Genomic DNA, 12,644 nt, shown 5'->3' with positions numbered 1-12,644 from the left:
GTTCTATCTCATAACCCTGACATCATGACCTGAGCGGAAATCAGTAGTCCATCACTTAACTGCTTGAGCCACTCAGGTGCCCCAATAATAGAAGCAGCATATGTTTAAATGGTGCCTTCGGATGTTCTTCTGTGACCCAAGTTCTTTCAGATGGGAGGAAGGCAACCTAAACATGTGAAAAATGGAAGAGGGGATTTGTTATTCCAATCTAAGTTTCTGTATTTTCAGGGAAATAAAATACTTTAATTTCAACTTCTTTGTCTAGAAAATACTTGCAACATTTTTAGTAACAAATAGTCACCTAGATTTTTCTTTTCTTGAATGACTAAAGCATTTGAAAAACTCTGGCCAACAGTATTTATTAACTGATTATTAATCAGACTTTGTTTTTATTTTTTAATTTTAAATTTAAAAAGTTTTTAGGATACATCTGTAATTTTATTATAAAACCATTCTTTGGGGATTCTTTAGTTTGGCATAGTAGCCCAGAAGTAACAGTTGCATTCCTTGCTTCCTGAACTAAAATTTAAGTTACATTATATCCATTACATACAAGTTACTTGCACTCATTAATGCTGCAGATCCTGACCCATACTCCCTTTATGGAGGAGCTGATGCTAAGGGATTGAGTAAATATACAGAAGTTCCTTCTTGAGACTATTTCTTCTCCCCCCAAATTACTTTGCTTTATAAATAATTAGGGGTGCCTGGGTGGCTTAGTATGAAAAGCGTCTCCCTTAGGCTCAGGTCATGCTCCCAGGGTCCTGGGATGGAGCCCCACATTGGGCTCCCTGCTCAGTGTAGAGCCTACTTCTCTCCCTCTTCCTGCCCCCTTGCCTGCCTGTGCTCTCTCTCTGTCAAATAAATAAAATCTTCAAAAAATAAATGAGTAAAATAAAATAATCAAGTTGCCAGTCTGAATAGCAGCACCCAAGAAGCATCACAATTGTTTTTTTGTTTTGTTTTGTTTTGTTTTTTATAAGATGAGGGAGATTTTTTTTTTTAAGATTTTATTTATTTATTTGACAGACAGAGAGATCACAAGTAGGCAGAGAGAGGCAGAGAGAGGAAGGGAAGCAGGCTCCCTGCCTAGCAGAGAGCCCGATGTGGGGTTCGATCCCAGACCCTGGGATCATGACCTGAGCCAAAGGCAGAGGCTTTAACCCACTGAGCCACCCAGGTGCCCCTTTGTTTTGTTTTTTTAAAGACTTTTTTATTTGAGTGAGAGAGGGCATGAGAGGGGAAGGGTGAGGGAGAAGCCAGCTCCCCGCTGAGCTCAGAGCCAGATGTGGGACTCGATCCCGAGACTCCAGGATCATGACCCTGAGCCAAAGGCAGTTTACTTAACCAGCTGAGCCACCCAGGCACCCTCACAGTTGGTTCTTAAAAAGCAGTGCAGTGCATGTCTTATACCACAGGCAAAGGGAGTGATCACTTTAGTTTGAAATTCCTGTAGTAGATAGAGTCTCTTCAAAAATTAAAGCATTCCATCAACTTTTTCTAGATGGTGTTATGCTATATGTTTGTCAGTGGGTCACTTTCTATGCTGTGTTTGCTTTGAAAGGATCTTCAGTATATCTCCAATACTCCTTTCTTAAAGTGTCTTTTTTTTTTTTTAAGCCAGGATTTCAGACAACTCTAATGCTTATTAAGAGTGTCCTCCTTGCGGTGGTGGCTGGCTGGCTCACAAGCTCAGTCAGAGCTTGTGACTCTTGATCAAAGGGTTGAGTTCGAGCCCCACGTTGGGTGTAGAGATTAATTAAAAATAAAATCTTTTAGGGGCACCTGGGTGGCTCAGTGGGTTAAAGCCTCTGCCTTTGGCTCAGGTCATGATCCCAGGCTCCTGGGATGGAGCCCCACATGGGGCTTTCTGCTCAGCAGGGAGCCTGCTTCCTCCTCTCTCTCTGCCTGCCTCTCTGCCTACTTGTGATCTTTGTCAAATAAATAAATAAAATCTTTAAAAAAAAATCTTTTAAAAAGTGTCTTCTTAAATGTCCACAAGAAAGGCAATTAGGGGGACCTGTGACTTGGTTGCAAATCAAGGAATGGATTTAGTAGATTGGGATATTTGGAAAGACCACAGTCCTGTAAAATCCCTTCCAAATAGTTGCATGCACTTTGATTATGTGGTACTAGTTTGATCATTCCTAGAGTGTAAAGGACTTCTCTCTCCAGTATAGCCAGTAGTGTTAGAAATTACGAAATATCTTTGGGTCCAGGCAGTTATTTCTCAAATCCTCCTTAAGAAATTGGTCTACACAGGGACGCCTGGGTGGCTCAGTTGGTTGGACAACTGCCTTCGGCCCAGGTCATGATCCCGGAGTCCCGGTATCGAGTCCCGCATTGGGCTCCCAGCTCCACAGGGAGTCTGCTTCTCTTTCTGCCCTTCTCCTCACTCATGCTCTCTCTCACTGTCTCTCTCTCTAATAAATAAATAAAATCTTAAAAAAAAAAAAAAGAAATTGGTCTACACAAACCATAAGTGACTCTTTTTTTTTTTTTTTAAGGTTTTATTTATTTATTTGACAGAGATCACAAGTAGGCAGAGAGGCAGGCAGAGAGAGAGGAGGGGAAGCAGGCTCCCTGCTGAGCAGAGAAACCGCTGCGGGGCTCAATCCCAGGATCCTGGGACCATGACCTGAGCCGAAGGCAGAGGCTTTAACCCACTGAGCCACCCAGTCGCCCCAACAAACCATAAGTGACTCTTAATCTCACAAAACAAACTGAGGGTTGCTGCGGGGAGGGGGGTCGGGAGAGGTGGTGGGGTTATGGACATTGGGGAGGGTATGTGCTATGGTGAGTGCTGTGAAGTGTGAAACCTGGCGATTCACAGACCTGTACCCCTGGGGATAAAAATACATTATATGTTTATTAAAAAATAAAAAATTAAAAAAAAAAGTGCTGTTCTAACACCCCCCCAAAAAAAAGAAATTGGTCTACATTGGAGCGTCTGGGTGGCTCATTTGTTAGGTGTCTGCCTTTGGCTCGGGTCATGATCCCAGGGTCCTGGGATTGAGCCCTGCATTGGTGGGGAGCCTGCTTCTCCCTCTCCCTCTGCCTGCTGCTCCCCCTACTTGTGCTGGCACTCTCTGTCAGATACATAAAATCTTAAAAAAAAAAAATTGGTCTACATATTGTAGCTCATTATCCCAAAGCTTAAATTCCTGAATAACCCATTGCTGATGTTCCCAGCAGTGGTAATTCTTTGCATCCTAATCAAGAGTATGGGCAATAAACTCAGGGCCCTCATTCCACTAATACCTGTGGTGCTAAACTTCATAGTTTTTGGCCTGTTTCTCAAATATTACAGTGGGGTAGTTCCTTTCCTCTTGTCAGTCATTTTGAGGTGACTTTAAGAGAACTTTCTAAAAATGCCCCATTGCATAATTGGCTGCTTTTAACTCAGTATCATCTCCTGTTAGTTTAAAAGCTCGTTCACGTCTAGGGCATCTGCATGGCTCCATCAGTTAAGCATGCAACTTTTTTTTTTTTTTTTTAAGATTTTATTTATTTATTTGACAGACAGAGATCATAAGTAGGCAGAGAGAGAGCAGAGGAAGCAGGCTCCCTGCTGTGCAGAGCCCGATGTGGGGCTCGAACCCAGGACCCTGAGATCACGACCTGAGCCGAAGGCAGAGGCTTAACCCATTGAGCCACCCAGGTGCCCCTAAGCATCCAACTCTTGATTGTGACTCAGGTCATGATCTTGGGTGGTGGGGTCGAGCCCCGCTTCGGGCTCTGCGCTCAGCAAGCAGTCTGCTGGAGATTTTCTCCTCTCCCCCGCCCCTGTCCGCATGCACCCATTCACTCTCTCCCTCTCTCAAGTGAGTAAGTAAATCTCTTTAAAAAAAAAAAAAAAATGCTCATTCACTTCTTTCATCACACTGCAGGACAGCCCAGAAATAATCCAGTCTAAATTTTCCACTGTAAATGATCTGGATCACTGGATTGAGGCCATCATTCTGCTCTGTCGGGTGCAAGATGTAGGTGGGCGAGTCTGGGCTCAGGTGCCCACCATCCATAAGGGTGCCGCTGCTTCTCTGGGCTCAGCTCCCGTAGCTTATTCCTGATGCTGCTGCTAGGGCAGGGGCGGCTCTGGCTAACTGGGCTTGCTTCCCTTCATAGCCTCCCCAAGCCCAGCGATGGTCACCATCTCGCCGTGGTCCACAGCAGAGGTGGCCCAGGCTTTGTTTTTTATTTTTAAAAAAACTTTTTAAGCTTTTTTTTTTTCCTTTTAGTAATCTCTACACCCAGTGTGGGGCTCCAACTCACAACCCTGAGATAAGAGTCTCACGCTCTTCTGACTTAGCCAGCCAGGTACCCCTCTGCCCCCCAGCCCCCCACCACCACCCTTTGTTTGTAAATTGGAATGTTTAGTCCACTTTTGACATTGATATATAATATCCTGAACTAATTGAGTTTAAGGCTACTATCTTGCTCTTTATTTTCTCTTTACCCCATGTCTTTTTATTTTTTTAAAGATTTTATTTATTTGACAGAGCAGGCTTGTGCGCACAAGCAGGAAGAGAAGCAGGCAGAGGGAGAGGGAGAAGTAGACTCTTCACTGAGCAGGGAGCCCAATGTGGGGCTCAGTCCCAGGACCCTGGGATCGTAATCTGAGCCCAAGACAGACACTTAACCTACGGAGCCACCTAGGTGCCCTTTTCTTTCTTTCTTTCTTTCTTTTTTCTTTTTTTAAGGTTTATTTTATTTTGGAGAGAGTGAGCATGAGTGGGAGGGGCAGAGGGAGAGGGAAAGATAATCCCAAGCCGACTCCATGCTGATCATGGAGCCCCACACGGGGCTCAGTCTCACGACTCTGAGATCATGACCCTAGTTGAAACCAAGAGTTGGGTCCCCAAGTGACTGCACTACCCAGGCACCTCTATATTTTTTTTTCTTTTTTCTTTTTTAGATTTGTTTATCTGGGGGTGAGAATATGGGCAGAGGGAGAGAGAGAGACTGTTCTAAGCAGACTCCATGCTGATTGCTGAGCCCCACTAAAGACACCAAGAGTTGAACACTTAACTGACTGTACCACCCAGCACCCTGTCTTACTCTTTATTCGTCCTTTCTTGCCTCCTTTTGAGCTTAATCCGTACTATTTTTACACTCTTACAGCTTTTTAGATTTGCATTTTTTTATTCTCTTAATGACAACATAGAGATCATAGTGTATGTCTAAAAATTTATACTGCATGGTTCCTTTAATCTTTACTTTAAAAAAAAAAGATTTATTTATTTATTTGAGAGAGAGAGCGAGCGCATGAGAGAGGAGAAGTCAGAGGGAAAAGCAGACTCCCTGCGGAGCAGGGAGCCCGATGTAGGTCTTGATGCTGGGACCCCAGGATCATGACCTGAGCCAAAGGCAGTTGCTTAACCAACTGAGCCACCCAAGTGCCCTGCTGTTTTCTTTTCATATTTATAACATTTGCTGTTAGCTTTAGCCTTTTGTTATCCCAACTTTTGGTACCCAAATAATACATGAGACTATGTCCTAGACTTTTTTGGCAACTCACACAGGCTTAATAGACTGACAGTTAATGAATTTTTGTGAATTGATTAGGAGAATTCTGTTTTTCATGATAATGGCATAGTTCATTAATTCTGAGTTAAACATTTTTTCACATTTTAGCCCCTGTGAAATGAGAGTTTATCCTAAAATCCATGGTTGACCACATGACAGTCATTACATAATTATCTTTTTCTTGGCATCTGCCTCAACACATGCAGAACAAGTCTCAGCTGAACAAAAAACATCTCAGAGACACTTTCTTTTTTAAAGAAGTTCTTTATCATCAACACCTGTTAATACAGAGGGCTGGTATTATGTGGAAAAATAAACGTACCAGGGGCACCTGGGTGGCTGTTGGTTAAGCATCTGACTTCAGCTCTGGTCACGATCCCACGGACCTGGGATCAAGCCCCGCATTGGGCTCCCTGCTCAGTGAGAAACCCGCTTCTCCCTCTCACCCTGCTCATGCTTTCTCTCTCTCTCTCTCTCTCTCTCTCTCTCTCTCTCTCACAAATAAATATTTTTTTTAAAGATTTTATTTATTCACTTGACAGAGAGATCACAAGTAGACGGAGAGGCAGAGAGAGAGAGAGAGGGAAGCAGGCTCCCTGCTGAGCAGAGAGCCCAATGCGGGACTCGATCCCAGGACCCTGAGATCACGACCTGAGCCGAAGGCAGTGGCTTAACCCACTGAGCCACCCAGGCGCCCCTAAATATAATTTTTTTTTAAGATTTTATTTATTTGACAGACAGAGATCACAAGTAGGCAGAGAGGCAGGCAGGGGAGGTGGGGGAAGCAGGCTCCCTGCTGAGCAGAGAGCCCGATGTAGGGCTTGATCCCAGGACCCTGAGATCATGACCTGAACCAAAGGCAGACACTTAACCCAATGAGCCACCCAGGCGCCCCTCAAACAAATAAAATCTTTAAAAAAAAAAAAAGAGAAAAATGTGTACCACATTATGACTGAATCAAAAGTGATTGAAAGGATCTGAGTCTGAACAATGTTCAAGTATTAAGAGTGGCTTAACCATTTTATTCTAATAGAAGCACATGCTTGATCTGAGAAATGTTTACATGAAATTGTGCTTTCAATAAATATAAAAATTCTAAGTGTTAAAGTATTTTGTCATAATCTGGATTTTTTTTAGCAAAACATAAAGTGATGTGTCTTAAAAATCACTGGCATCTTAGTTGTAGTGAACTCTGTATGCGTTCTCTCTAAATACATACACATAGGGGTGCCTGGGTGGCTTAGTGGTTAAGCGCCTGCCTTCAGCTCAGGTCATGGTCCCAGGATCCTGGGATCAAGCTCGCATCAGGCTCCATGCTCAGCAGGAGGCCTGCTTCTCCCTCTTCCGTTCCTGCTGCTTGTGTTCTCTCATTGTCTCTCTATCAAATAAATAAAATCTTTAAAAATACATACATACATACATATTTAGGTGAACATAACTTTGAGCTACCTCTAAAATTGCAGATATTGTAGTGTTGATTACAATAACTGAAATTCTACCTACACTGAGCTAGGAATTTTCTAATTGTGTTTGAAACACAGCATGACCTGGTATTTAAGAGACATAGCCTATATCTGTGTAATAGTACTATAGTAGTACATATATGATCCATTCAGAACCAGTTACAGATAAATAAACTTTATATTATAGGAACTTCCAGATACACACATGTACCCAAACAGAAGATACAGTAATTCCTCATTCAATTCTAGTGAACTGTTTTCAAGGAAATCTTAGATTTTGTATAGTTTCCTATTAAATATTTTAATGTATAACTCTAAAAGGGAAGTACTCTATAAAAATGTAACCATAAAATTATATAGGACTGATGAGTCACTGTACTCTACCTCTGAAACTAATAATATATATTAATTAAATTTAAAACAAAACATAAATAAAAATGTAACCATAATACCCTGGTCACACTGAAGATAATTAATAGTAATTCCTTACTATCCAGGATCAGCCTTTAAAAAGATGGCCCAAATGATCAGTTCTATCATAATTTGACTATTCCGTGTATTAACATAACTAGAAAGATATCTTCAGCTTATTATCTTACCTTAAATTTACTCAGGTTTTCATAAAATTATATTAATAGTTTGTGCTGTTTTACAGGATAAGCCACATCAAAGACTTCATTGAAAAATACCAAGGATCTCAAAGAAGTCCTCCCTTTTCCCTGGCCACAGCTCTTCCTTTCCTCAAATTGCTAGATGAAACACTCACATTGGAAGAAGCAGATTTACAGAATGCTGTAATCATTCAGAGACTCCAAAAAACCGCTGAACCTTTTAGAGAACTTTCATAACATTGGTTTTTGATACATTGAGTGGAAAGTTTGCAGAGAAATGATGGTTGTATATGAACATCCAAACCAAAATGAGGGAAAGGAAGTGAGATTCACTGGACTTTTGGTTTGAGCACTATTTAACTCCCTCCTGATGAGAAGATTTTTGAATAAGTACAAGTTAGGAAAGTGAACCATGACTGGAAACTATATTCAGTGCACTTTTCCCCAAAAAGCTGCTCAGAAAGAAAACTACACTTATTTTCAAATACCAGTTATTCAACAATAAGGTATATTAAATCACTATATATCATATAGAATCTTAATGTGGTATAAATTAGCAAATGTATTCACAGCACCATTCATTCAGATATTCCCAACCAGCAGTGGTGTGTTCAGATGTTAGCTGTCTCAGATTTTTGAAATAACAATATATTAAGACAATTATACATGGCAGGTTAAAAACATCAGTGTAATGATTTTACATCTGAGATACAGTCAGAAGGCTGGAAGGAACTGCTTTCACCAGAGCTATGCCTGAACCTCAAAATGTTCTCAATTTTTACTTTCTAATGGTGAAATACACTCATTTGGCACAGTATCTAAAATGTATTTTAAGAATAAAACTGTGCAGCTTAGTATAATGTCAGTATTAATCTGCCTACTCACATTTTGACATTTTCAAGAAGTGTAATTTTTAAAAATTTCTTTTCTATGCAGGAACCCTAGTTCAGCCATTAATTTTGTTTTCTTTTGAAAATTAGGGATTTGTTTTTAGCTAACATTTTTGAGTTAGCCTTTCATTTGCTACCACTCACTTAGAATCTAATGCTTGTGTTGACACATTGCTATTTAATATTTTTTAACTGCATCAGATAAAGTATGGCTTTCTATTCCATATATACCAGAGCCAACGTGGGTATATATTAAAGGATTATTTATTACATTCTGGTGCCACCAAGGAAAACATGTTTTGTATCTTAGTCTTTTAATTCAAACTGGTTAGACTAATATATTTCACTGTCAGATTGAATTCCCTTGCCTGAAGATAAGTTTAAGAAGTTTTTTTTTTGCAAATTACCTATTGAATCTTACTTAAAGCAGAATTTACATTGAATGTGCCAAGGAACTAAGTAGCCATACCTATCAGCAGTAATGTTCACAGGGCACTGGGTGTCTGCTGGAAAGAGCAGTTCTCAAACTTTTTGGTCTTAAGACCTTTTGTTTATGTGGGTTATATATATGATACTGAAAATAAGTTATAAAATATTTATTCATTAAAAATAATAAGCACATGTTAATATAAAACCACATTTTATTGAAAATGCATTTTCTAAAAAATTCAGTGAGAAAAGTGGCATTGTATTCCATTTTTTGCAACTGTCTTTACCATCTGACTTAGAGAAGACAGATGGACTCTTGTATCTGCTTCAGCTTTCGTTCTGTTGGATGTCGCACATTGTGTGGCCTCTGGTAAATGCTGCTGTATATTCACGAGAGAAGGCGGGCGCAAATAATGTCTTAGTTTGGTTATGAAAATAGTTTGACTTAGGGACCTCCTGCAAGAACCATTCTTACAAAGCAGTTTACAGTGATTCTCGAGTCTTAGTGGAAGAATCACTTGGGAAGCACTTCAGAGTATCTGTTCCAAGCATCTGCCGCACACATTCTGATTCATGGTATCTGGGATGGATCCCAGATCTCTGCATTTGTAATAGCTCAAGTGATTTTTAGGTATGTAGTAGAAGAACCATTCCTTCACTGTGCTTCCACCCTAAGAAAATAAACCTGCGTGTTTCACCAGGAACAGTGGAAGACGACTCTCCACTCAAATGGGACTTCTGGACCTTTTACGTTTAATTCTTTCTTTCCCACGGTTGGTTCTTAGACTGTTCCCCTTTAACTCTTAATCATGGTATAAACCTGTACTTCCTCTTCTCTAGGCAGCCTCTTCTGAGGCTGGAACATTTAAATGAGATTTTCATTAGAAGCTCATGAATAATAAAAGGGAAATACAGACAACTAGATGACCCTGTTGGTAAGCTACATCTTGTGTTCGGTCTGGAACAAGACTGCTTCCTTTTCTAGCTCGCAGCCTTCCATATGGTAGACGCTTATCTTTTTATCAGGAAGAGAGGAAGGGCAAAGGAGAACCTTTTCCTTTTGTCATTTACTTCCAGAATTGAACAGATATATAATAGAAAGTACTGTCACTATGTTTACGGCTGTAGTAGAGCCCACTCCAGTGAACTATAACGGTATTCTTAAAACGAGGGGATGGTAAAAATCAGTGAACTCTTTCAGATATAAAAGTAAGATGATTCTTAATATATTTTTCAAGAGTCTGTAAGAAAAAGTTTCCTATAGGCCTGTCACGAAGCTTTGTATAATTTAATTTGCATACTCTATGTGATTCTCCATATATTTCTATAAAAGGGCTTCTCATTGGAAATACTTTCCTTGTACCTATAAAAAAAACCTTCTTTGTGGATTTTTCAGTTTTTAATTATCTGTCCAGAATATACATTGGAGGTTTTCTTGTGTGTACATGTAGAATATACCCCAGTGAGAAATTCCTATGGAGAAAGACCCATCATCAGCAATACTTCATTTCTGTAACTGTGAACACCTTCGTTAATGTGAATAATAATCTCAGAGGTTTTCAAAATGAGAATCATCCGTTAAAGCTTTCTACCTTAAAAATAAAAAACTGAAAGGTTGTTAATTCAGTGTGTGGATTATGTAAAACATACTGATGTTAGAAAATATAAATTGAATTTGGCAAGGCAAGGGAAGGCAAACTTGAAAATAATCAAAACATTTTAGGTGTGGAATACAGTTTGACCTACGTAGTTGTTTCAAAACTCATCAGTCTCTTGAAAATCAGTGTTTAGGCTGATACAAGAAGTACATTTCTGGTTTTATGGATTTTGATTTAATAGTTAAATTAGTATGCATTATGTAGGCTGTAAAACTGGTCTTATTTTATTTTATAGACTTTTTTCATTCAGAACACTTTTCCTTATATTTCATTGTGTTGAAAATACGGTATTATGCATCTGTTTCAGTGCCTTATTTTGAAAGCAATCTTTGGCTAACAGTTGAATGTTGTCTTAAGAATGAAATAATAATTCATTAAAAGGATCTGTGAAATAATCTACAGTTGCTTCTTACACAGTAGTTGCATCTGGGTGTATTTGTTACTTTTATTTGGCACTGGCAAAGTCATTCAGTTTGAGAATCAACATTTATTAGGTGCCTTCTGTTTGCCAGGTACTTTAATCGGTGTTACTTTCATTTAATCCTCAGAAATGTTAAAATGTGATTATTTTTAATACTCAGAGGTAGGTTTTTTAAAAAACCACTTGTGTCCTGAGTTGAATTAGGATGAAGATTCCTTGGTAGGGTTTACTTCTTTGTTCTAAGTACAAACCATTTAATTAAGAAATTGCTCATCACGCTAATCTTGAGATAGAACTGGCTTTTTCAATAAACTAATATCTGGCTCTTTGTCATTAGCTTTAAATATTTTTTTCACAGATAATTCATATTCTTTGTAGAAAATTGTAAAATGCTGAAATGATCTTTAAATCACCTATTTCACCTTTCAAATAATATAACCACTGATATTTTGGTGTGCATCCTTTCAGGTATTTTTAAGTGAATCAGTTTTTATATTAATTAAAAGACTTCTTGGTTATTGCAGTGCTGTTTTATATATTGAAGTCTAACATACTTGTCTTTAACTAAAAATTACATTCAGAACATGCAATCACTTTTAACTAGAATAATAGCTGTTAGGGACAGATGCCTTTAAATTACATTTTTGTGCAGAAGCCAAAAAAATGCAGGGTTTCTTCTTTTACTCTTTTTCTTTCAAAATTAAAATTATGGTAGTTTATGCAGCAAAGTACAGATATTGGGAATGAAGTGCTTCCAGACCTAAAAATGCTATCAAATGATGTATGTAAAAGTAGATTATCCAAAGAAACTGCAGCTTGAGTTTATTTAAGTTTCCAAGGAATTAAATATTTAACACATGCATTATCTAAGTATCCTTCCACAATCAAGAAAACGGAAGGTACCCATTTTGTAGGTTAAAGAATTGAGAGGCATATTTGCAGTATATACAAATACTGAATCATTACTTTGTACACCTGAAACTAGTATACTGTTACATGTCAGTTATACCTCTAATTAGAAAAAAGAATTGAGGCATAGAAAATGATTTTAGACTGGGTAGTATATACTTTAGGATTACATTTAGCTGTGACAGAAAAATCTAAAATAATAGTGACTTAGAGAACAAAACTTTATTTCCATGCAAAAGTCCATAGAGAAGCAGTTCAGGACTGGGAGATCAACTTCATAAAACTTCAGGCTCCTGTGCTGTTAATCTGCTGATGCCAGCACTTAACCTCAGGCCACAAGAGAGCTGCTTTAGCACCAGTCACATCTGCGTTCCATCTGATGGAAAGCACACACACCTTTACTTTTAAAAGCAGAAAAACGAAACAAAAAATGGCTCTATTAGGATGTAATTCACATACCTTACCATTCACCCAATTAAAGTCTACAATTCAGTGGTTTTAGTATAGACACAGAATTGTGCAACCACCACCACAGTCTAACTTTAGAATATTTTCATCCTATCTTCAACCCTGTACTCACTCATTAGTCAGTCTCTACCCAAAGTCCTAGGCAACCGCAAATCTACATTCTCTCTGCAGATTTACCTATACTGGACATTGCATATAAATGGAAGCATACAGTACATGGTTTTCCCATCTTCTCATTTAAGGTTTCCCAAGTTCACCATGTTCTTTTT

The 12,644-nt window shown here is 39.0% G+C and overlaps 1 protein-coding gene and 1 pseudogene across 4 annotated transcripts in view; one reads left to right on the top strand and one right to left on the bottom strand.

The window, feature by feature from the left end:
* LOC111154172 (UBX domain protein 2A) overlaps nt 1-11,649 on the top strand; it is a 52,764-nt gene extending 41,115 nt beyond the window's left edge. For all 4 annotated transcript variants that reach the window (XM_022513602.1, XM_022513603.1, XM_022513605.1 and 1 more), the window contains one exon: nt 7,645-11,649. In XM_022513602.1, coding sequence (XP_022369310.1) covers nt 7,645-7,837 — 193 coding nt within the window. In that variant the 3' untranslated portion in view covers nt 7,838-11,649. The remainder of the gene's footprint in view (nt 1-7,644) is intronic.
* LOC111154054 lies at nt 2,011-4,153 on the bottom strand (annotated as a pseudogene).
* Nucleotides 11,650-12,644: the final 995 nt, after the last annotated feature.

Source organism: Enhydra lutris, unplaced genomic scaffold (assembly GCF_002288905.1).
Source record: "Enhydra lutris kenyoni isolate GAN:26980312 unplaced genomic scaffold, ASM228890v2 scaffoldscaffold35, whole genome shotgun sequence".
In the NCBI taxonomy this organism is placed as follows: domain Eukaryota; kingdom Metazoa; phylum Chordata; class Mammalia; order Carnivora; family Mustelidae; genus Enhydra; species Enhydra lutris.
Note: the sequence above shows the minus strand (reverse complement) of the source record. Positions and strands in the feature narration are given on the sequence as shown.